The 25,128-nt window shown below is 48.5% G+C and overlaps 5 protein-coding genes across 5 annotated transcripts; 3 read left to right on the forward strand and 2 right to left on the reverse strand.

The window, feature by feature from the left end:
- Positions 1 to 10,931: 10,931 nt before the first annotated feature.
- N7473_002187 (uncharacterized protein) lies at positions 10,932 to 12,150 on the forward strand (the record flags this gene model as incomplete). Its single annotated transcript, XM_057148127.1, has 3 exons — positions 10,932 to 11,216; positions 11,278 to 11,411; positions 11,475 to 12,150. 3 exons carry the CDS (start codon positions 10,932 to 10,934, stop codon positions 12,148 to 12,150), a joined length of 1,095 nt encoding a protein of 364 aa, XP_057011781.1.
- Positions 12,151 to 15,443: 3,293 nt separating this feature from the next.
- On the reverse strand, positions 15,444 to 15,918 carry N7473_002188 (uncharacterized protein; the record flags this gene model as incomplete). The annotated part of the gene is made up of 2 exons (XM_057148128.1): positions 15,444 to 15,712; positions 15,795 to 15,918. The coding sequence occupies 2 exons, from the start codon at positions 15,916 to 15,918 to the stop codon at positions 15,444 to 15,446; spliced, it is 393 nt and encodes a 130-aa protein (XP_057011782.1).
- A 479-nt stretch (positions 15,919 to 16,397) lies between these two features.
- Positions 16,398 to 17,540, reverse strand: N7473_002189 (uncharacterized protein; the record flags this gene model as incomplete). Its single annotated transcript, XM_057148129.1, has 1 exon — positions 16,398 to 17,540. The coding sequence occupies one exon, from the start codon at positions 17,538 to 17,540 to the stop codon at positions 16,398 to 16,400; it is 1,143 nt and encodes a 380-aa protein (XP_057011783.1).
- A 1,988-nt stretch (positions 17,541 to 19,528) lies between these two features.
- On the forward strand, positions 19,529 to 21,718 carry N7473_002190 (Zn(II)2Cys6 transcription factor; the record flags this gene model as incomplete). Its single annotated transcript, XM_057148130.1, has 1 exon — positions 19,529 to 21,718. The coding sequence occupies one exon, from the start codon at positions 19,529 to 19,531 to the stop codon at positions 21,716 to 21,718; it is 2,190 nt and encodes a 729-aa protein (XP_057011784.1).
- A 770-nt stretch (positions 21,719 to 22,488) lies between these two features.
- Positions 22,489 to 23,462, forward strand: N7473_002191 (glyoxalase 3). Its single transcript, XM_057148131.1, has 2 exons — positions 22,489 to 23,154; positions 23,213 to 23,462. Exons 1-2 carry the CDS (start codon positions 22,560 to 22,562, stop codon positions 23,335 to 23,337), a joined length of 720 nt encoding a protein of 239 aa, XP_057011785.1. The 5' UTR covers positions 22,489 to 22,559; the 3' UTR covers positions 23,338 to 23,462.
- Positions 23,463 to 25,128: the final 1,666 nt, after the last annotated feature.

A 25,128-nucleotide genomic window follows, 5' to 3' on the forward strand; every position in this document is an offset into this window, starting at 1 on the left:
TCCCAAAAAGCGAAATGGTGCTAGATAATTTGCCCTATAACCAAACTCGAAGGCTGAGTTCGGGGAACTTAAGGGAAATTTGAAGGCTTCAGGGCATTTAGCCATATCTGGTCCTAAAAACTAGAGCTATTCTCTGATTCCTGCATTTCTAAATACCATGCCACTCAAGAAGAAGCAAGAGGAGAACTTGGTCAATGACCTTTCCCCCCAAACCCCTTCCATTGATGCCTCGAACACATCTCTGACTCGGAAATAATCATAATTCTTCAACCAATACTCGGCAGACCAAGTCAGGAACTTTCCTTCTACAAATGATGTACAACGGGGTGATCTCCATGTGGCCGACGGGGTTAGGTTAGAGAAAGTCCCAATGGGTGGTGTTCCTTGGGGTTGTGTGTGAACCTATCAGTGGCAATTAGTACCAAAGACAACTTGTCTTGGCTAGGTACTGCTACCTCGAAGTGCCTCGTTAATCAAGGAGCAGTAAAGAGATAAATGGGGGAATTTCAGAGATTACTGGTGAGCTCACTATGGGAATTATTTATCAACCGGATCTCTGTTTCTCCGAGAATAACTTGATGAAGTAGAGGGAAGCATCCCTATCTCGAAATTATTGTAGATCGGCAGACCAGTATAGCAACTTGCATCCGTTGTTTTCCATGCAAGATAGGCTCGGTTCAGGCCATGGATGTACTCTGTACCTAGATTGAAGTAGTGCACTTTTCTCATAGTTGACTACTAGCGAGTTAGCATATAGAATACCAAATTTGGCCCTGAACCAAGACTCAACATCCAAATATTCAACCCTCAATCTCTCTATCAGTAACGTGACAGAGATATACAAGGCTTGGAAGAAAACCTCAAACATAGAACATGAAACACAGGATCAGCAAGTGGCTGGAAGGGCGTTCGATCGGGCATGCATCCTTCGCGTGGTCTGTCCTCGCACAGTTAGCCCAGGTTGGTAAAGATAGCATCCACACATGGCAAGAAGCGAAGATGCAGTATGCACGATGCAGGCTTAAGTGCCACTAGTAACCAACCCGCATACCAACAGCGCCGCAAAGGATAAAAAGGGGGTTATAAAAAGAAATACACCATGATCGGCAGCCTAAGCCCGCAGAAGCCGTAGAAAGTCCACGTGTAAGCATTTTGAAACAAGCGGTCCAGGATCACTCACCCCAGTACAAGTCCTCTTACATTTACCCAGAAGGTGTTAGCCCGGCATGCTGCCTGCAGCGCCTAGCATGGATGCTGCAGTAGTGTGACCCCCTAGCCTATTACACCCTTTCCTTTTTGTACTTGCTATGGCCGAATGGGGTAAATTAGCGGCTAACACCCTGCGGTTCGTTATGCTAGACTCCTCCCTTGCTGATTTAGCGCAATTTTTTGTTGCTAATTTTGCTCGTTCGGGCGGTGCATGGCCTAGTTAGCGGTCTGTAACTATGTATGGAGTACAGCATCCCCATGTCCTTGCTTGATCCTTCGGCCACATGGCTCACACAAGGATATCATCCGGCGCACCACGCACTACTACTGTAGGGAAATTAAACATTCCTGCGTTGTACATGAGAGGGTCTAAGGAGTCACATCACGCTGTGGATTATTTGGTAATGCATTAGCTCGCAGAGCCTTCTGGGACAGATTTGGCCCGTCCATTAATCCCCCACAGTTAGACTGAGCTGCCATGAGAGGAGAATCTGGTACAATGTAACAATGTTGGGTACAATGAATCTCATTTGACGACAAAGTAGATTCTAGTTCGTACTATACCTTGATACAGGCTCTAGGCAAAGTTTTCTAACCAGGCTCGTACAAACCGTTTAAATATACCACGAGAAAATAGTGAACATTAAATGACAAGAGGAAGGTCAGGTCAAGCTGCACTGTAGCACAAACATTTCTGGCGTATCACAAGATTTGCTGTCGAGAGTCCCTTCTCTAAACAAAGTCCTTATTCCAGCAATAGCTTCTGAAACGCGATCGATCGAGACTGTCACACCCCCTCGGGGCTATGCGATCATCACCCGAACCAGCCAATCCAAGATGGGTGATGTGCACTCCGGACGGATCTCGGGGGGTGCTCACTACTCAAATTCCTCACAGGGCAGACTGGCAGACTACTGCGCTTACCAAGTCTGCCTTGCCATCCCGACAGCCACATGGCCTGATCGACCAACATCTGCAACTCTGAAACACCAACATTCCTCCCAACACTGAACCACCTTGCAGCTCAGGGAATGCAGCATGCCTTCACCCGCAGCCATGGCCGCCATGTGGGATATTTTTACATTGCGAACCTAACTCGAAATGTCAATTGCTATCAAACTACTGCAATGACTGCGGCCTCCCGAGCCGTTCCTAAATGTGGGTATCCATTGGAGGTTGGGAATACTTACTAGCTACGACCTGGGGGCCAATGTCATCTTGTCCTCGTCTTGTCCTGCCAAACTTGGTGATGGTAAATGATGGGACGGGTGATTGTTGGCGAATTTGGATGAAAAGTGTCGGTCGCTTCAGCTGTTATGCTAAGATGCTGAGACATGGGTGGCCTGGTGGTCCCTTGCAGCTGAAGAGAATTTCTAATCACTATCTGGGCGTCATCTGTATTTATTTTCCTTTCATCTGGTCATTTTCTCTCATTCTACTGGAGTAGAAACGTTGAGGATGTTACCACCGTCTGATCTGTGCGGGAGGATGGGATGTGTGGAGTGCAGGATGTTCCCCAGGATGATAGTCCTTGCTTCATAGGAATCAGAGCTAATGACGCCATGAGAATCTCTTGCCGTATTGTGCGCCATCCTCGATCGATCTTCCTCCTTCATAAATGCTGCTTTTAGACAAATACAACCACTTCTTGCGTCTCTCATACACCATAGCCCTTGAAAGACAACTGCTGCATCCCATACAGACTTCGAAGTATACGAACACTGGCATTGATAGGCACATGATCGAGTGGATAAGTATAGAACAAAGTTACTTCCCGAGTATGCATGGCCGCCATCCCGCGCCAACACTGCCCCAACCGTCAAAAGCAATGTCAGAATAATCTGCAGCGAAGAAGGAGGGTCCGTACTCCATCCACACAGAACTATGCATCTACATGCGGCATGCACGGTGCATTACCCAAAATCCCTCGGGCGCATCACCCGTCATCACTGTTCGTCCATCGAAGAACCACCAACCTGACACTCAACGACGATGATTGTGTCTCGATTGGCCTGCTCGTATGCAGATCATCTACCCGTTTCGGAAATGGTGATCCGAGGGGTTACAAATGCACGGAAAGGGCCCATCGTGAACCGCAAAGTGGAAACAAAACACAAATAAAGACCAGATACAGTTCAATCTACAGTCCAGACGGGCAAAGCTGTACATATATCACGCAGAGTTCGACCCGTGTCTCGTACGCTGGCGGTCGGAAGTCTAGCGAGTGGTGGATACTAAGCCGGACGGGGCGTTTAGTCGCAGCGTCTTTCTGATGCGGCTACAGTACTGTATGTCCACTACACCCTTTCAAAGGAGAATAATTACTCCGTGAGGTGATGGATATACTGACAAAACAGATAAAACATGACGACGGGATGAGAAGCAGGATAACCTCATAAGCGGTTATCGGCCATTGGCCAAGGCCACGAGAATGCTGGAGAATGCTGGGCATGCAACGAAACGGGGAAAAGGTGGAGAGCAACAAAAGCTCGCGCAGCTAACCCTATTGGGAATATGCACATGGGTCTACACCACTAACTTGAATCGGGTTAAGTAACGCTAATAAAAAAGCTAATCCAAGCTAAGGCGAGCTAATCCGAAAAGGTTGATAGAAGGATTAATTAGTCGCAAAAAATCAAACTAACCTAAACCTATTCTGTCCCGAGCACGCTAGACTTGTTCGAGTCATGAGGCTGACAGCGGTTAACTAGCTCCCGACCGTCTCAATTGGTTCTCCATTGGTGGAGATGCGGTTAGCCTCAACGGGGTTTAGTCGGGAGGAGCAGCCAAACGGTTCTGGCGCTGGATCCATGTCCCAAACAATCGCGGTCCATCCACTCCGTACTACAATTAAAGTTGCGAAGGATTGAAGCGTACACGGGAGGAAGCATATCGAAGAAGGTCGGCTGGATCTAGCTTGCATCCTGGCGCCTCAAGCGCTAATAGTTGACCCCCAACATTCTAGATGAATTATAGGAAAGGAACTAACCGAGCAGTTTGAACGGCAAAGCGGCACATTGTCAGCGTATATTTCAATAGTCTCATTCCGAGACGTCGGATGGTGGCTGGGGGTGAGTAGGATGGAATCCTCCCCTTCAAACCCCACGCCTGTATCGATCGCAGTGGGGCCTCTAATGAGTTGCAAATTAGTGGCTTGCGCTTTTTCTTGGGTTGGGGCGAGGCTAATTCGCTAAACATGTTGAATTCCAAATGGCAAAACGGCTAGGAAATTGACGTTGAAACGAGAAGGGAGTAGAAGGGAAATGAGGGCTCCATACTCTGCTGGTGTTGAGATGCCACCCTGATTTGGATATGGTACTTCGTGCTCATTGCCACATTAGGAGAACGCAAACGACCCGACGGCCGGGATCAGGATGCTCACTATCATCAAAGATTCATTTGTTAAAGCTGAAGGAGTCATAGCCATTTTCATTATCCGCCACAGCAAATGGAAAGTATGAGATAGGGAAAGAGTTACGAAGAGGGAGTAGTAGCGTGGGCGATGTCCTCGCGACACTAACCCGACTGATAGTCGACTGGAGTACTTGGTGAGGTCGCCCAGACAGTACATCCTGTAACTGATATTTAGTAGTATCCAGTTATCAACAATGAGGGCAACCAAGATAGGACAAGTTAGTCGTGATCGGCTGTCTTGCATCAGCATGCCGTGCGAGTCAGGCAAACCACAGGGCTGCACTCTGGTAGGTCGTGGTTATGGAGATCATACCACATGGATTATCATCCCGATCTGAGGTGAGATTTCAGGAGCCGTGAAGAAATTGGCCCCGTTATGCTACCCGTGATGATGGATCTTGTCAGACCTAAGCCCTGAAGGATTTATGAAAGAGCCAAGCCAGGATTTGGCGTTGGCAGTGGCGCTGGTGGCAGTTTGAAGAGGGGCAGCGGAGTCTCCGACCTTGCCAATGCGATCAGACATTCCTATCCCGTTGATAACTTGATGGGGACTTGGTAAAGCCCACAGGTCTGAGGAGGAGCTCCATACTGTTAGTCTAGTAGTTAGTTAGGTGGTTCCTTTTATCAAACTTTGGACCAGGTGCGAGAGATCATCAAACTGACCTGGCCACCGATCGGCCGGAGAGTGGACTCGTCCATTCGGTCTCGCCCTTTCGGTCTTTGTGATTAGATCAACTTGACTAGAGAGCCTCGTAGTGGAGCCGACCGCCCACTGTCCCGTCCCGTTATTTGTCAGTGTCACAGTGTGTACGGGTGTTGTTCTGTTTGTTTTTTCCCCGCGGGCAAATTCCGTCCGGAGGACTGGACGGAGACAAGCCGTGTTGATCTGATCACGTTTGCAATTTCATATCAACTCCATTCATCATACATATCTCGCTAAACCCGGCGTGTCGGAACCGAGTTCATGCTCGAAGGCTCTCTGTCGACAAACAACCCCCAAAAAGGGGTAAGAATTTGTGTTTCTCGACTCCATCTTCATGCTGTAGTTGCCAACAGCTATGCCGGACTGAGTATTGGGAAACGAGAGACCCCGCAGTGGTCAACCTGACGGAGAGTTAGGTGCTGAGGAGAGACGGGATGTTCAGCAGGTACCCAAGCAGGTACAGAGTCAGCTAACCAACGACTGTAACCCAACAGAGAACCAACACTGCCATGATTTTGGAAGCTATACTCTATACTGCTATCCTACAACCTCATTATCTGACTATCCCACTGTTCATTCCTTTTGGCCCTCTATACTATCCTAGACGACAATAAGCCCAGCCCACCATGGACCATGTGAAAGGCCCCCTCCAAGCCCCAAAGCCCCAACCTTCTCCCCTCCCGAGTTTTAACAGCCCCAAGATCGCCCATCAACCCTAAAAAAAGAAAACCAACAGTAATCGAGCACCCTGACTGGCGAGCTCGGTACAGACTAAACTCTTCTGCAGGGCTAGCAAAGCCACCCCTGGGGCCAATGACGACTTGGGGGCATCATGGACTAAACTGGGTAAGCACTTGTCTTCAGGCCTGACGTCTCGACAACGGTTATTTGTCTTTTGGTATTCTTGACTGGCTATGAATGAATTTCCATGGTCCATCAGAAGCTGGAATATTGTCAGATGAGTTGAAATTCTCCGAGTTGGCTGCAACCATGGGGCCCTTTCTCTTGCATGACACCTGAAATGACTAGATGAATGGCCCACATACTTCCGAGTGTGGACATACATGGCGCAGGACAAGAAATTGACTGTCTACAGAGAGGCACATCGAAAAAGATGCGGATGATACGATCGGAGAGTTCAGACAGGTATTTCCGAAATCTCCGAGGAATCCCCATCGTCATCGACCGACACCCGGCAGTGGTACATTACTCGAAGACCATAGAATGACATACTACGTAATCTTAAGTCATCGTCATGATCCGCATGTCGCATACAAAAACAGCTCGATGAACCGAATCCTTCTCACCACGTGAACAAAACAACCCAATTCCCCGGGTGTAAATCAAACAGCGCGAAGGAACTGGCGCGAACCGCTGAGCCGGGCAAGTAAAATTACCAGCCAAGGCCCATCCACGAGTCAGTCGAATTAATTTACCCTGCCCCAGGCACTAACCCGCCCTAATTGAGCCCTAACCCAAATCGAGCCCTAGCCTTATGCAGGAAGCAAAAAAGCGGGTTAATTCCCACTAGGCCCCGAATAAGGCCGGCTGGCGGCAGACTAAGATCTTAAACGGATTAGACTGCGATCATGGCGGGGCGGAGCACGGTGATTAGTCCAAGCGGGACAAGGTAAATCACTCGTGGAGAGCTGTGACGGGAAGATGGGAAGGGACCAATGAGAATGCTACTTTAGCACTACTATCTTGGATTTTAGTTACTACTACATCAGGATATGGAAAGGCTGTCAACGGCAAGCCGGCGATCAAACGCTCATCAGCTATACCTATCCCTGCTCAGAGCTAATCTGGGCATGGCTGTGCTATATCGCGGGACGAGAAAATCATGTTCCTGCCGCTATGACGCTTGTCGTGAACTAGACTGGGCGATCTGTCGGCCATGGACGAGCTTGCTACATACCTATCTAGGATGTAGACAACCATCTAGTCACATCACTGATACCACCAACTAGTTGCTCTATCTCTTTTCGGCATATGGCCCCAGAAAGTGGACCTAGAATGCAGGAAAAAGAAGAAGAAAAAACGAAAAAAGCAAAGATAGAGTCTTCGTTACGCCACGTTGAGTTTGTTCACTGGTCTCGGTATTGCGCAGTGCCTGATTATTGCCGATATATGCCGATATATCTCAACGAGATATAGAAAAACGCCCTGCCAAGCAATCTGTACAATGCGTCTGCCCCGCTTGATAACCTGCAGCGATGTAGGTAACTTGTATATGCTTCCTATTCAAGAACGAAGTACTTCTTCATGTAGTATGTACTGCGTGCTGATGTCATACCCCTGCATAGAATCCATCCAGACCAAAATTTAACCCCCAATGCACCATCCCCATCACCATCACTGTCACCAAACAGGTCTCCAATTCGCATGGTCCTCACGGCCCCAATGTATCTATTTTTTGCATATTCGGGGCGAAACAACAGATCCAACAGTTCACCTGGTTTCAACTCGCATGATTTTCTTCCAGAATGACATGACACAAGTCAGACTTGCATCAAATTCCCACGCCTACGTTTCAGATGTCCCTTCCGAACAAGCCGTTAGCCCCCTCCTCTCACCAAATAGTCTAAATCTGACGGTTACCCCTGGCGGAAGGATGGGAACCCATGCGACTTGCCACGAGGATGACCGTGCTTATGCGCAACTAGTCGGAGTGTTGGAACCATGGGACATGAGGTATACCACGAGGCGTGGGGTGCAGCATTCTTGGTAGGCGGGGGCCAACTGTGGTGGGGTTGGCTTCTTTAGTCATTGCTTTCGCTGGAGGGCGCAAGAGATGAATCGGGCGTTCGATTATACGGTATATTAGTATAGATACTATGGTAGATTGATACACCTATTCTTCAAGGGATGTGTGGGCCGCTGTAGGGTCAAGTTAAGACTACGGGTGTACGTGCACCGGGTCCTGGACCTGCGCCATTCAAAGAATAAACATGGCGAAGCCTTCTTCATTGCATGCAGAACCATACGATGGGAAGTGGAATTACAGTTTAGGGCAGTGCCATTCCCGCATTCTATTTTCATCTCAACGAACCCCCATCCTTCCCGTCCGAGGCTCCGTCCGATCGCACATCAAGGGTCCGAGTCATCCTGCAAGGCATATCGTGAGGATCCAGTTCTCTGTGACATCGGACACACTAAACAGATGTGCTTCTTTGGGGCATTTTTTGGAGTTGGGGGGCCTGTTTGATTTTCTTTAAACTGGGGCAGGGCAGGTTATTCGTTTTTGCCCATTTCGACCCCATGTAGTGAAGGATCAGCAAACCTGAAACAAGCCAGTGAACCTGCTGAACTACCCACCAAGCCCTGGTCAGTGGGCTCACGTCTCAAACTCCCCCTTCCTTCCCCCCCCCCATTCCTCCTAAGGCGTACTCGGCAGACCCACTAGGCTGATTCTTGACTGCTGGAGGGCCCGTCATGAGGACCCTCCTTTTGGATTCCTGAGTGCCTTGGGGATCGAGGGAGATCCACTGTTCGGATCGTCCGATATTCGTCCGTGACATGATAGATCTAGATAGGAAAGGAGGGGTGTATTATTGTGGTATTATTTACATGAGTACACTACGAAGTAAAGTGTTTTGTTTGCTCGGTCGGAATGCCATGCAAGACTCGTCATCCCAGCTACATGGAAGATGGAAGAATCATGCAAGACAAATGCATAGTATCTCCATAATGGAACGGAAGGAAGAATAAAGAAGAGGGTTCTGACAATTGTGTTGCGTACAGTCTGACACGCAGGATATCCGAGTAATCAGCCTCAGGTACGCAGGTGTAAGGGGGGAGACAACAGTCTCCTACAGTATGGGTACACAAGGCATACAGTTGTATGTACATCAGTACATGGTCATAGCCCATGACATCGGTAGCCAATGGTCGGGCCATCCGGGTAAGTCACCTATTTACCAATTGGGGTTAAAGTGCGATCCTGCGAGTTGCCCAACCTGGATGAACCCAGGTCATGGCCCTGGTGTGCTGCCCTCTGGCTGGTTGACGGCCAGCGCGGCTCCACCCGCCAGTTGCAGTGGGGCTAACCCGTTGTGCTCCGTGGGAGCTTGGACAACTCGCGACCTCCTTGCGATCCACGCGGGTTTAGGAATTTGGAATGAAATCTGGAGTTGGGGGGAGGTCGGAGATTTGGAGTATGGTGGGTATACCCGATACCTATAACCGAGATCCTACTAATGATGCTCTGTACCTGTTTTACTATGAACCTCGTTTATTTCTGTACACAACCCTAGCAAAAAGCAATTCCCTCTGCACGACACATGGAATACCACCCAAACAATAACACAGCCAAGTTCCAACATTGTTCTCTTTACCAGTGAAGAAATCCTGGCGCATGCATTCCCACTGCATCGGTAGCGAGCCTTCCGGTTTTCTAGCCACTCACGACGCTATCTGAACCAACACAATGCTCACAATTAGCAAGGGGAGACTAAAATACACTAAGCATTTAGTCCCCTTAGCACCCTGACCACCCTCTCTTTTGTTCCCTGTGGAGCCCCCAGAGAGGGTCGCAAAGGACCTCTCTGGCCACTAACGAGGTATCCTAGGGTTTTGTCTTTTAGGGTATGTTGGCCGTCCCAGTCTATCTGTCCGGCCAGAACACCGTTGGCCTATTAACTACTCCGTACTAAATGGGTAACCGTCGACATGCCCAGTAGTTCCGGCCGGAGGATAGATCAGCGTCCGCTCGAGTTGTTGACACTAAACACTCAGGTCTTCCTGGTTGTATGCATCTTGTCTTTTCTGGTTTGCTCAAACATCAACATTTGAACATGTACATGAACAATATCAATCAAATTGCAATGACCATAACCATGATGATTCGATCATTGCATTCATTGCATCCTATTATCATTACCTATTCATCCTGTGCTATCCTCCCCTGCCGCTGCACGCCTCAGCCGCACAACCCTGAAGTCTGAGCCAACCATCGATGACTCCGTTCCGCCGTACGTCTCAATTCGTCCCCTCGCACCGCTAACCCGCCTTGGCAATGATAATCGTGCTAGTACCCCTCCTTAGGCCGACAACGTGGTGTCATTTTATTAATTTCCATTTTATTATTCTTCTCGGAAATAATATTTTTTCTCTCTCTTTTTATTTTAGGATGGGCTTATGCTTGATCATCCCGAGCGATCATCGCCTCCACGCCCGTGCTTGGTTCCCTCTGATCTAAGGTTAGGATAATTATGGGTATTTTTGGAACCTTTGGAATTTACTCGGATTTAAATCACAGTCAATATTTTTTTTGTCTATTATTTTTATTATATTTTTTATTTTAATCTGATTTATTATTATTTTCCCATTTGATTTTAATTTGGGAAGTCTGATAATCCGCCGGGAGATCTGTAGGAACAGCCTTGTTAGTGCTAATCCTCGTGCCTCTATATCAGTCCACTCTTCCTCCGCTCTTCTTCATCCTCTTCTGCAGTTTCAGTTTCAAACAATCCTCGTCAGCCTTTCTTCCGACTCTTCAACGCTCTTCTTCAATTACATCACCTCAGCCTCGACTCTCCAATTCTATATATCTTGCCTTCCTTCCCCCGCTCCTCGACTTCCCTCCATTCCTTTCCACCACAGGATGGCCACAGGATCCTCACTGGAACGCAAGAACATTTCCAACAACACCTCTCGATCTTCCAACCACATTATCTCTGTCCTCAACAGTCCTGCCACTTCGGCCTCGCCTTCTCCTGAACCTCATCTGGTCTCATCATCCACCATGGTGGGCCGCAAGAACACTATGCGCCGCAGCCCTCAGGCGGACGTGACGCTGCCCGTTACATACACCCCCACCACCCACCGCATTAGCAAGGCCAAGAAGGGCAAGCGTGTACATGCTTGCGAATATCCCGGTTGCAACAAGGTATGCGCTCGTTGATCCAATTATGTGCGCATCAAAAGCTGACCCTTAGTTCGCAATCCAGGTCTTCACCCGCGCCGAGCACCGGAGACGTCACGAATTGAACCACAACCCAGAGGCTTCTTACCGGTGTACGCACCATGGCTGCAAGAAGGCCTTCCACCGCCCAGATCTGCTTGCGCGCCACATGGAGAGACAGTGAGTTGATATCCACCCAACTGCGCAAAGAAGTGAAAAGACTAACAAATTATTGCGCGACAGTGAACTCGAGTCGCAGTCAGAACAGACCCAATGGACTCCCCAAACCTCAACTCCCCTTGTGAACGACTCTGCCTCTGTCCCCCGATGCATGCCCATGGATAGCGGAAGTATGATGGCTGCTGTCTCGCAACAGTCGCACTCCATGTCTATCGGTTCGATCGTGGCTCCCGGCATTCACCCGGACCTGGCCAACGACTGCTCGCTGATGTGGAATGGCATGGACCTGCCTCTGCAGCCGCGCCCAGCACCCAACCTGTTCCAGAACCAGCTCCCCGAGTCCGCCGACGACAGCCCCTTCTACTCCTCACCTGCAGAGACCTGCCCTTCACCTCTATCAGACGTGGCCTTTTCCATGCCTCCTCACTCGAGCTCCATCTCTTCCATCTCTTCAGTCGGCACCTCCGTCCTTGATCAGTACCCCAAGGGTATGTTGAAGACGGACGTGACCTCCTCCCCACTGCAGATGCACTCGCCTCTGCGATGGGACGGCTCCGACGCGGGCATGCCGCCTTCTCACCTCGTGCCGATCTCGCTGGAGGAGAACCTAATTCAGCCGCCAGTCCAGTGCCACTACCCTTCTCCTTCCTGGTCTAGCGCCGACTGCCTGCCATACGACGAGCAAGTGCACTCATTGACCCACTTCCAGCCGATGAACTGGAAGCAGTGGACAATGTGAAAGAACCACGCCTCATTGGATCTTGAATCGAGATGTCCTCCACGAAAAAACAGCGGGCCACGCTCTATCGCACGACTGATGACTCCTCCCTTCCTGGTTGCTAGCTGCTAGTTGCGTCGAGTTCGATGGGTCGCATAAGGCACCATCAAAATGATTCTTATCCTCTGGTTCACCCCCCACCGGAGGCGCCGCGACCCGCTACTGCCCCTCCCTAATTATCCCGCAAACAAGAAAAAAAAGAAAAAAAAAAGGCCAACCCAGCCTGGGCTCGCTAAAAGCGCCAAAAAACAAAGAAAATGGTCGCAAGCGATGTGCAGATGCCCGGGTTTCAACCCACAATCTTTTACCCTCCACCCCGTCTTCCCTCGACAAAATATTGGGAGTGTCGGGGCACAGAGGGCACACAACTCCCTCCCCCCGGAAGGGCCTCCAGGCCATTCCCAGGTCGGGGCACACCGGCCCCAAGCGTCTCCAGGCACGACCGCGGAGCGACTCCCAGTAGTGGAGAAGCTCCGCTTCGGGCAAGCGGCTCCACTCAAGAGCCCTTGTACCAAAGAAACAGCAAGCAAAACAAAGGGAGATTGGGAGAGCAGCCTGCGAAAAGAAACTCTTTTCTTTCATCCACGTTTCTGTTTGCGTTGTTTCAAATCTTTGGGATAGAATCTTCCTGGAGTTTATGAGTTTCCGGTGTTTTTCTTGTTTGGTTTGATGATTTGATGTTGAACATGTGTTTTTCCTGTTTTGACACGTTTTTCATCTGTTTTTTCTTTCTTTCTTTCTTTTGTGTTGTATACCCATATGTACCTCCCCCTCTCATGCCATGTGTTACTTGGTGTCTCCGATGTATACGAATACCCTCCTCCAGTTGACTGTACATACTTTTTCCGCTTGACTCTGCACATACTTCAAGACAAATGAACATACAAATACAGAACACACCTGAACTTCCTATCTTCCTTCTACTGTGGTAGTATTCAGTAGTATACCATCACCAAACCCAAACACAAATACTTCCTCTAAGCGACCTCCTCTAGGCTTCTCCGACGGAGGCTCTCCGGAAGCGCCGACCCACAGAGCCGCATAGCGTCAACCCTGTACCACCCCGACCAGCAATTACTTGCCTCGAACGGGTAGGGAACATCAAAGCAAAAGCCTTTCAAGTCAAGAATACCTTTCACCCAGGCTGAACCTAACAAAGGACAATCAACCCTCGTATCTCAACCTCTTCCATCGGTCCATCTGATAGGTGGTATCTACACCACTACGAGCTGTGGTTCGGCAGATCGCCCCATGCCACCACCGGTCGGTCGGCGGGCGCGCCACGATTCCAAATCGTGGAGAGTTCAAGTGTGAACCTAATTTAACCCACCGAATTTAGTTACAGTACTAGTACTACTGTACCTGGGTTCAAATTTCCGTCGCCATTGAACTGAACTGAAAAGTGCAATGAAGGCAGGAGGGTGCCGTTCTTGCCGTTAATGCCCTCGTCATCGGTCCTCGGCGTCACGGCGTCTGGGATAAGGGGGGAAATTCAAAGTTTGTGAACCCTGTCAGTGATGCGGTCGCGCCAAGCAAGTCTTAGGTCACTTTGGGGAACTGCGGAACTCCTGGGTTAATCTAATAGACTTCGACTTTGGCCTAACTAACTCACTCTGGACAGCGGTTAACTGCTCGGCTTTAGGAAAGAGGTATCGTTGTGCCTGGATTAGGTAGTGATTTAATTAAGTAGAGATGTAGCTTGTGATAGTCTTGAGGTAGCATTGGGAATGATTACTACAGTCCTATAACTAATAACTAACTACTGTTAACTACTATAGCACTAAGTGTAGACGAACTGCTAGATGCTAGACTATTCCTGAAATAACTACTGTACCAGCCAACTTGTCCCAAGGCTCATGACGGGACCGGCAACAAGCGACGGCGACACCGATAAAAGTCTCCGTAAGGCCTACCCAGAATATGGCCTATCCTGATAGTCTTGATAATCAAAATCCTTCAATCCCCTGGAAACGATTCCCGATCTACCGATCACCCAATGACCTCGTCGAAGGATTCGTGAAGGATGGCGTCCCGGGTACAGTATGGAGTTGCAACGCTGTGACTCAACCCCTTAAACCTACAGCAAACCCCGCCATGATCCATCTAGAACATCCTCGCTAATTAAGATTAGACCCGATGAGCAGTGAGCAGTTTGATGAGCTCTGTACTAACTACTCCCATGATCCATCCATCCTTTGTAAGCCGCCAAATTACTTAACCCCGATCGGCCGAAGAACGAGGCGTCCGCCGAAATAACAATAATGATTGCTCCCTCCCGTCCTCCTTTCATTTCTTCATTTACCGAACGAAGCTCGGGGCGATGTCGGGCGATCTCCGCTCCGGGGTCTGGTCCTGGCTTTGAACGGTGATTTTATTGGATCATTGTCTTGATTACGACTGGTTAGAAGATTGAATGGGGTGATACAGTAGGCGTGGAGTAGGAGGATTTGGATCGCGTCTAGTGAAGTTCCCATTGATTATTAATGTCATTCAATTTCATGAATCGCATAAACGGCAAAACCGGCGTGATTGTTTTTGCCCCACGAGGATCAAGTCGCGAGTCATGTAGCTTCATTATTGTTATGACTAGCTAGTCACTGCGCATAGCTGCGTAACCATGTGCCCCGTTATCACATACAGCAGTGTGAAGTATAGAATAATTAGTATTCAAGCAGATAAGATCATCATCATAGTAGGACGATATGTGCATTCCATCTGCAAGAATTAGGGGCAGACTCGACTCAGCTCCCCAATACCTTAACTCCGAGCTCCTAACTCCAAAGGCAATTACTTCGATTCAAACCCCGGGTTCAATCTGATCTAACAGCTCTCTCCTGACTCGGCCTCGTACGGATACACTTGCCTACCCCCTTGTTAACCCCCCGTTGCCACCACCCTGCATCATCGCCTTGGTATCCGCGTTGGGTAAACGGTGCAGGCGGGTGTTGTGTCATCGTACCCACGCCTGGTGCTCGTTGCCCATTGCCCGCGCATTTGCCCACTTTAGCCCTTCCTTACTTACAGTACTTCCCAAATATTCTTTCCAGGTCATCCGCGTCGCTCAACGCTTCATCCGGGAGTCCTTCGCGAACATGCATATTATTATTCCAGTCACAGTCGCAGTAACAGTAACAAGTTAAGGGTTAGAACCCCACAGGGTCAATTAGGCAGCTCACAACTTCTGCCTACTCCATGCATACTCAACCCTGGTTCAACCCTGCAAATGAGTAACTGCAAGTGCGTGCTTAGGCGACCTAACCCCGTGTCTGGCTCACGTCCTCGAAACAGGCTCGGGTATCGACCGCTGTGATAGGTGCTGCGCGGCGGTGGAGGGCCGGACCGCGTGAAATCGGCGCATCGCGCATCGATCGGCCATGTTTCTGGTCGGTGTCACGGCGTCTGACTGGTCTCGTTTCTTGTTCCCCGTGGGCTGCCGTGTCGATCAGGGGTGGGTCTTGTTCGAGGCTCTTTTGGGGTGATGGGTGGGGGAGAATGTTATACTTTGTCTTTTTGGGAATGCTGCCTAATTATTGTTAATAATGGGGCTCGATTTGGATAGGGAATTGATCCAAATTTTTGCTTTTGATTCAAAGGTTTTTTTTTACTTTTCTGGTGGGGTTTTTCTTGGGTTGCACCGTTGCAGGAGGCGTTTAGGTTTGGTGTTGGTGTGGGCGTTGCGGGCGGCTGGTGGGCTTGCGGGGTGTAGGTTGGTGCCTGGAGTTCACCCATTTTGGAGAGTCGGGGAACCGACATTGGTTTTTCGTGTGGTTCTCTGTATGCTATTTTTTAGATCAAACAGAAAATATTGGAATACATGGTTTTGATTTCACTCGGTGGAGGCTAAGACAAGAGAGGAAAGTATGAGTAAAAGCTTGTTCATCGGTCCCTACGTTTTTTGGAACTGATCTATTTTGAACAGGGAGCGATCATAGGTAGCAAATGCTATGGAGCTCAATACTTATCAAGATAGTATAACTAGAAAATCTGATAATGATTGGTACTAGTCTTTCCCAGCAAGGGGGTGGAGCAGATCCTTCGTCAAAAGACAAAAACATGATAATTCCTCGCGGCTCGGATTACAATTTCAGTGGCTTAATGTCGTCTTCCATGTCAGATACCTCGTATCAAAAGCTTGTGGTCATTAATTGATATTTGCTTAAATGCTTGATAATCAACTAACTACCCGCCCTGAGGTATAGAAAGACCATTCAAGGAACGAAAATGGTTTGCATACACGGACCGGTCTTTGCAGCCGCATCAAAAGCAGCCTCAAACTGCTCCAGTGGAAACAAAGTAGCCGTCTGGATACCTCCAGCCTGACCAAGTTTCAGATACCCAGCCTCAGCTAGCTGGATGATGTATCTCATATCCTCCTTCGTGTACATCCATTTGGCCTTGACAGAAATATCATTCTGCAGCATACTCATGAGAGGCAGAGTCAACTCCATGAAAGCCCCCATAAGACTGACTCGACCTCCACGTCCCAATGCCTGAATGCAACTTGTAAAGTGGGTGCTCTTGGCTGCCTCTCCCGGCGATATATCGAAGAAAACGTTGGCGGGTCCAAATTTGGTCAACTCTTGAACATCATGAGCCACGTCACCGGTGTTCTGGACTGTCCTGACTCTTCCTTCCGGGCTGAGTAGTTTGATCTTTTCCAATGCTTCAAGGTTTCGTCCAACGGCGATAACTTGTGCTCCCATTGCCAGTGCAGCAACGACAGCCGCACTGCCAAAGGCCCCAGTCGCTGGCGCAATAATGACTTTTTCGCCAGCCCTGACACCCACGTCTCGAAGACCACCCATGGGAATAGAGATCGTATGAAGGAACATCAAGTCGGCCGTGCTATAGCCAAAGCCACCATCAGCAGGATTGCCGAGGAGTCTTCGCTCATCCAACGGGAAACAATTCTCTAACGGCACTTTGCAGTACTCAGCATATGTGCTATTGCGCCACTCATTCTCCATAAGTTTGTTACTGCCAGCATCGAACCCGGAATATAGACCGTGAAGAATCAAAGAGTTTGGATTGTCGCGGCCGTGAATGAAACAGTCGAAAAAGACCAGCTGGCCCACTTCCAGCGTCGTGGCGTCTGGACCGACTGCGGCAACTCGAGCGATGGCGGAGGAACCAGGTACGAAGGGAGTCGGGTATGGATAGGGAATTTGGCCACTGAAGACTTTCCCGCCAAATGTTAAGACGGAGGCTCCTAGAATCTGGATGATAGCACTGCCTGGTCCGGCTTGTGGTGTGGGCTGCTCGACCACGGTAATATCGTATGGGTCTCTTGTCGAGTTCAATAAGAGCACCCGATGCGTTGCGGGAACAGCTGGTGTTGAATCTGGAGTCATGTTTGTTGGAATTGAGTTTCAGCGGTTAGAAAGATTCTTTCCGATATTGAGCTCGTTGACCTGGTCCAATTCATCGGGCAAACACCTCATATTTATATGCTGTCTTGCCGTATTCGCTTCTCGTATTGATAAGTTGTTAACCTATCACACTTGATGGTTTATTCAACCTAAAGCACCAAAGCTCGTATAGAGAAAATTAGAGTCGGCATCCCTGAGAGCGGAGATATCATTATCACCGGACTCGCTCCCTTAAAGCCTCTACGAGGGACTCACCCGACTTAATCCCGAATCAAGACCAAAACGATAGAGAAAATATGTTCATCGCGGCTTTTGGCTTTATTACCGGACGGATTTATTGCTTTAAGGACCTCACGATCATTGAGAGGTACTGCATAAGTGGCGATTGTCTTGCGTATATTTTCGGAGACAGCATCGCGGCGAGATAAGAAAATGGTGACTCGACCCCGCTAAAAAATGGGCCAAAGCGCGTTATATATGCAAAAAATCAAATCCGTAGACAGAAGTTCGTGAAGGGCGTGCCATGATTCTGGGTGAATGTAACAGCCAATCTTTAGTGGCAAGGTTTGTGCTAATCCCCATTACTTCTGACAATCGCTTTTTAAGATGTCCCAAAAATGCTCAATTTTCCGTACATCCTCCTCCCTAACTCTGATGCACAGTGTTCTTAGACACTTGGCTTCATCATTCTCACTACAGGTTGTTTCTGGTGGGTGCTACTGCTAGCGGAGAGTCAAATAGTGATCAATACGAATGATAGACTTTGTGGCTGTAATCGCAGTAAGATTTTACCAAGCCTCCTGACAGCTTATCTTGGTGGCAATGACGACACGCTGGAAGAGCTGCTGCTCCAGTCTTTCCATCATGCATGTAGGTGAGCTGCGAGAATTCCTTTCGAGGAGGCAGATGTGGACCTTCAAAATAATACTCAGGATAAGAGTGAGCAGAACAACAATACCTTAGGTGAGATTTCTAATCTCAGTAAAAAAGTCGAGTGGAGGTAGTGATAATGCTGAAATAGTTTACGGCGCGCATTGGAATACCTTCAGGGTATCCCATTCTCAGCGAGTTTTTGCATCTTTATCGCCAGCTACTCGCAGCCACCGCTTGCTGTACTTCGTATTGGAAGACGGCCACGTAGTCTACACTAACAAGGGTCCTCTTTCTTGGCGACTAGCGGGTAATAAACCTAGCGACGACGACAATGCGGGCATTGGTTAAAGGGCCTACAAAAAACGCCCTTGGACTTCGCTTCCATTGGGAGCTCGTATACACTTGGTCTTACGCGCCAAAGTGATTGATTGACCTTCTTACACACCTCTGTCGCCTACCCCAATATTACCCTACTACTTAACATAAGCCATGTTCGCTCTTAGCCCACCATTGGGAGGTACTATATCAGAGTACTATAAATGTATCTTGATAGATGTCTAGTTGACCCGGGGCATTGTTAATTGGAGCTTGACATTCCGAACGGCCGTTACGCTTGTATGTTAAAACGCAAAGTGAGAAAATTATGTAGAACAAGATTGTATGGCGATTCAAGTATACAATCTCGTTCAACGGAAGACCACTGAGAATATTCTGTCCTAAACACTGATCTTGCATCAAGAAGGGAGATTATCAGGAGATAGCCGTCGGGGCTACATTATTGCACAGCTGAAAACTTCAGATTCGCTCGAACCTTTGAGCATAAGATTTAAGTTGCAACCTATAGCGATCGTAATGACTCGTATTCACTGCTAGTCTTGACACCTTGATGAAGACAAACAGGCTAAACCCCAGAAACGCAATAGTATTGTCCACTATGGGGTCACATGACTATAAATCAACCATAACAATATGAAATGTCACATGATATATCACGTGTAATGCAGGAGGTGGGATTGGTAAGGAGACATCATCATCGAACTGTGCTCTTAGCTGTGCCTGTTTCTTTCTCTCCAGCTGCTAATTCTCAAGCCGATTCCATGATTGGGGATCTGGAAAATCCCGCGTCAGCACCGGAACACCAAGTGGGACTGCGACGTCGCCAGAGACGAGTTCAAGTAGCCAGAGCGTGTGATGCTTGTCGACTTCGCCGCACCAAATGCGACAATGGTGTGCCATGTTCAAAGTGCATAGCACGTGGAAACCACTGTAGTAATAGTGGTGCACTTAAGGCCTCAACTCTCACCGAAGCGTCTGAGGAAATTGCCTGCCTTAAGCGGAAAGTTCAGGAATTAGAAACAGAGCTCAAGCGGCAGGCATCCGACCATCACAACCTACCAAGTCCTATAGGATCATCACCGTCACTGCATTCGGATCGTTTATCTACAAGGGCGGACCCTGGCCCTGGTCTAAAAAGATACCGTGATGGTATACAATTTCGACCCACGCGCTCCTCTAACGAGACATGGTTTGGGCCATCATCGCTTTACTCTTTTATTCAGCGTCTTGGCGAGTTTCTCAATCTCAAACTACAAAAGGAGCATTCTGTCCACCGTTTGCATCCTGTATCAGCCAGCGACCACAAACTATTGGACGTGCCAGAAGCAGGCCTAGTTGGAACCCAAGACCGTCCACTGTCACGCCCAACAGAGGACGTCTTTAGTGCGGGGATTTACCTGAGTCTCATACAAGAAGAATATTTTATCAACCTTTACTGGCAAACCTACCATACATCGCTTTTTCCGATCGTGGATGAGACACAGTTCAAGAATCATTATCAGTCTCTCTTGGTGAATGGCGGCCAGAACCGCAAACCCTCGGCCCTCGTCGACATTATAATTGCCATGTGCATGCAATATGCAACCTCTACGATGCCTGCAGAGACTCAGGGAATGCTCGCCGAGGGCAAAGATGCACTAGTTGCCGGTCGGTGGCACTATTGGCGTGGGCAAAAGTTACTCCAATATGAGCTTGACAGCCCATCGTTATCAACACTACAATGCCATCTGCTTTGTGCAGTCTACACATGTGGCGGGTCTTTCCACAATTTGATGATCAGTACCGTGGGACTAGCTGTAAGCACTGCTTATATGCTTGGTCTGCATCTGGATCCCCCACCGACCATGCCCGAGAAGGACCGCGAGATGCGCAGGCGGCTGTGGTGGGCAGTCTATCTCATGGACAGCAAATCAGGAATGAAGCTTGGTCGTCCTTTTATGCTGTCAAGCTCCTACTTTATGCCGTCTCTACCTAGTGACACTCTTGAGGCCGCTGCGAGCTCAGGATCTATGTTTACGCCTATCGGACAGAATGCCACATGGCTGAGCTATAATCTACACACGGTTCAGCTTTACATGAAAGTTCGAACAGCTTATACGGCATTTTATGACCACGAGAGTCATCTGCAAGAACGTCAGGCTTTATGGCCTAATCATCAAGCCCAAAACTCCGGTGCGGAGGTTCTGAATGCATACGCCCAGAGCATTCACCAATGGGTTGATGGTATTCCAGAATCTCTGAAATTGAAGCGTCAAAACAATGGTCAATCCTCATCTACGGATTTTTCCTCCATTGTACTTGAGCCATTCACCCCACCTTGGCTGCAGCGACAACGTTTACTCCTCGAACACACATATCATCACCTCTGCGTAAATTTGTATCGACCATTTATATCCTTCACCTTGAAACCTCTTTCCGACTCAATATCGGAAGAACTCGCCATGAGATGCGCTTCTCATGCAATAATGTTGACGATGATCACGCATCAAGCGCTCACAGAATCAACGCTTTTTGACGGGTGGCACGAGGCCTTCTTCTGCCAATGGAATGCAGTCATGACTCTTGTTGGGTTTGTGATGTTGTTTCCGTCTTCGACATTATCCTATCAGGCCAAGCATGCAATTGAATTGGCTATCTTGGTTTTCGATAATTTCGGTGCGAAGTTTTCTGTCGCGGCAAATGCAGCGAAAATCGTTCGTGATTTATCCGTCAAAATTGAGGTTCTCACGAGGTCCAGCGATCTTGAGTTCAACACTGCGACCATCTCCCAAGACTTTGAAGTTGGCTCCTTATCCTCGGTTTCTGTCGACCAGGCTCTGCCATCACAGGATCTTTTCGATGCACCGGACTTCAACCTGTTTGACATGGCCGTTGACATTGATTTCTGGAATAGTGCTGACACGCTATGGCCCGACCTTGAGAATTTATCACAATTTCAAGCGGAAATATGAGCGACGAATGGCCTATTTTGGAAATATGAATGCTACAAATGAGAAAATTGATCTAAACTTCATCTCGCAATAAGTTGAAGTCTAAATGAAACCTCCTTTCATAGCGTCCATTGGGTAGTTCTCTTTCGGAGCAGGTCTACTAGCCTTATTCCAGCTATCTCCCAAGCTGGCTAGCTTGTTCTATCTGGTTTGTGTAATGGTCACTGCTGGCCTCTAGCCTTACCTGTGCCTGCTCTTTGATAGGAAAAACTTCGCATCTATTGACGAATGGAGTGCACTGTACAGGATCTCTCGGGCTTTGCTTCGTACTTGCCTCCAAGTATATCCGACAATGTATTTTGCATATTGGCCTATATTGCTATAAGTTGATCATATTAAACGATCATGGAATCACCTGCTGTATGTTGTTTATTATTATCAAGATTTGGTGGTCTACCCGGCGGAAGTTCCCCGGAGATACGGAGTCATCTGGAGAGCCGCCAAGTACACTTTACATGATAAGCTTGGGAGCAAAAGGTCTTGGTAGATGAAGAGATACGTATTTGCGCGAATATAATTGGATACTAGTTGCATATACTACGACAGTCAGATGGAGATTTTATAGATTGAATCGCAGATAAATGAGTCCACGTAATTTGTCCTGCAGTCATACCGGAGCTGCGGAGTTGCGGAATGACGGAGTCGCGGAGTTACGGAGTTGAAAGTGACACCCCGACTGTAGATAAGAATGACTATAAATGCCCTTCTCATCTGCACCTTTTCAAAATAACATTCACACCTCATCAAAGTATATTCATACTATAAGAAACATCCACTACTCCAACTTCTTTCCAAATTCAAAATGTCTCCTGCTCGCAAGGCGCTCATTAGCATTACTTCGGCCCAGGCCACACTCTTCCAAGGAAAAGAGACAACCGGACTCTTCATCAGCGAAGCTCTTCACCCATTCAAGGTCCTGACTGCTGCGGGCTTTGAAGTTGATCTCGCCTCTGAGACTGGAAAATACACCCCTGACTGGCTCTCCCAACAGCCCGACTTTCTCAACGGCGATGATCTCAAGATCTGGAACGACCCCAACAGCGACTTCCGCCGCAAGCTAGACAATCTACACAAGGCTGCCGACCTGGATAAATCCCAGTATGGCTTATTCTATGCCTCTGCTGGCCACGCCGCTCTGATCGACTATCCCACCGCATCCTCCTTGCAAAAAATCGCTGAGGAAGTCTGGGCGAACGGCGGTGTTGTTGCCTCGGTGTGTCATGGACCTGCTATCTTTGCCAACATCCTCGATAAGGCAACTGGAGAGCCTATTATCAAGGGAAGAAAGATGACTGGGTTCACCAGTGAGGCCGAAGACACTATGGGAATAATGGCCGAGCTTCGGGGATGGAATTCGGAGATGGTCGAAGAGGTTGCCGAACGCCTTGGCGCTACTTGTGAGTTTTACTTGAACTGAAGAGGCTTTCATGTAATAAGAGCTAATTCAAATTACAGATGAGCGCTCCGCTGGAATTTGGGATGACTTCCACGTCGTTGATGGCCGTCTAGTGACAGGCCAGAATCCTGCTAGCGCAACGTCGACTGCTAAGGCTGCCGTTGCGGTTTTTGAGACATTGTGATTGCATATTTGTCAAGTCTCTCTCTGGAATGGATCATGGAATTGTACTAGCTGTCTGATAGGTGGTCAGAGCTCTCACTTAACTTTTGTGGAGTATATTTTTTGAATGGTACATTCAGAGTGAGATCATTTCAGCCAGTAAATCAGAAGTATCTCAAATCTTGAGTCCGGCATTGGCAACCCATATTTGTGCTAGTCATTTCTATTGAAAGTAAAAAGTCTGAATTTTTGAGAAACATTTGATACCTAGCCCTCTGACGATTGTTCTCCGCTCCGTTTCGCACGAAGTGCACATTTCTTTGTTAAAGACCTTCCATATGGTGCCTAAGGTGTGCTCGGCCTGAACTCGTAGCATAGGTCATCATGCTCGGTCTGGGGAAGGTGTAATCAACGCCAACGTCTAGTCTAGAAAAGTATTCAAGATCACTGATGTATGAACTCGAGCCTGCAACATCCATGAAGCCTTGAGGACAGCAAATGCAAGTGAGTCAATGGGTGGCCTGCCTCCCTGACTTTCTGGACAATTTTGGTGTCTAGACCACTAGCAACTGCTCCAATCCAAAGTGCACCCAAATTTAGCCGACGAATGACACCAATCAGAGTAAGTAATTCTTGGTCGTCATCATTCATAACAGATGTGCCACCTAAGGCCTCCTCAAGAACCGGATATAGCCATGGACTCGCCAAGTTGCACGGAACGTCGATTCCCAGAATGATCCACACGAAGTTGACATCATTACTTCCGGACTATCATTCAAGGGATCCATTCATATTGCGTGTATAAAATGATGGGTGTGTGTAAAATCTGTAATCTATGTTGGGTGGGGTGGGTCATCAAACAAGATGGTGGATATCTGGGGGCCCCGGATTTTAAGCTTCATCAACGCCGACACTATCATCTGAATAGCCTCAAAACAAGGAGAGACACCATCCAGTTCATGAAAATAATATTCAGGGAAATCCAAAAAAACCCCGAAGGGCCCCAAACCCCGCGACTTGTCTCTTTCCTCTTGGGAGGGATCACGCCCACCTTACCACCTGTGTAAGTAGGATCTCCACGGCCAGGTAAAGTGCGCCGGGGGTTCGAACCGACATCCTGCAATTAGGGTATCCCGATAGAGCGTGTCTAAAGGCCCCCATGCGGGAGCTTAACCGCTAGGGCACGGGTGGTTCTGGGTGATTGCTTAGTCCTTTCATCCCCCTAAATCTTGTCCCGAAGGCGCTTTCAGGCAGGTACTTGCCTTTTCTGGAAATCGAGGCAAGAGCGATGGGTAGTTGACTTCCCAGTTTACGTAAGTGCGCAAACTCAGATAGAGCATTGAGGGCCCTGTACGAGGACAAGGGGGTTTGCGCGGAATTCGACGGGCCAAGCGTTTGTTTGATAGCAAAGGGTGCTTCACACCTGCGAGACACCATGGGGCAAAAACGACCTCACGAGTAGTGTGCTTCACAAGGCCTTTCCATCCTTCGTATTTAGATAGTATAGAGGAACACCAACGAGCCACGTCCGCCTCTACCTGCCCGACATCTACAATGTGAGTCTCGGGTGAATGGCACAGGCCATCAGCTAAGCAATCAGCTTGAAATCTAGTGTACCGTATAGAAGCACCTCCTTCTTGCAATTCAACGAGGCTTACGGAGAATACATAACACCAGCCAATCATAAGTATGCCCCGATAGTTAGGACCGGTGGTGTTCTCCTCGGTGGTACCGATCCAGTGGCTGAATATGTTTCCACCAAAATCGTACGGGATAGCAGTACTGATGCCAATCTGCAGCAAGGCAGGACTTG

This window comes from Penicillium subrubescens, assembly GCF_028828155.1.
Source record: "Penicillium subrubescens strain IBT 31985 chromosome Unknown utg000002l_segment0_segment0, whole genome shotgun sequence".
Lineage (NCBI taxonomy): Eukaryota > Fungi > Ascomycota > Eurotiomycetes > Eurotiales > Aspergillaceae > Penicillium > Penicillium subrubescens.

What these genes read in the sequence shown, in the direction of transcription:
- N7473_002191 (XM_057148131.1), top strand. Translation starts at nt 22,560, where the DNA reads ATGTCTCCTGCTCGCAAGGCGCTCATTAGCATTACTTCGGCCCAGGCC. An exon ending in CGAACGCCTTGGCGCTACTT is followed by an intron (nt 23,155 to 23,212) that starts GTGAGTTTTACT and finishes TTCAAATTACAG; the next exon opens with ATGAGCGCTCCGCTGGAATT.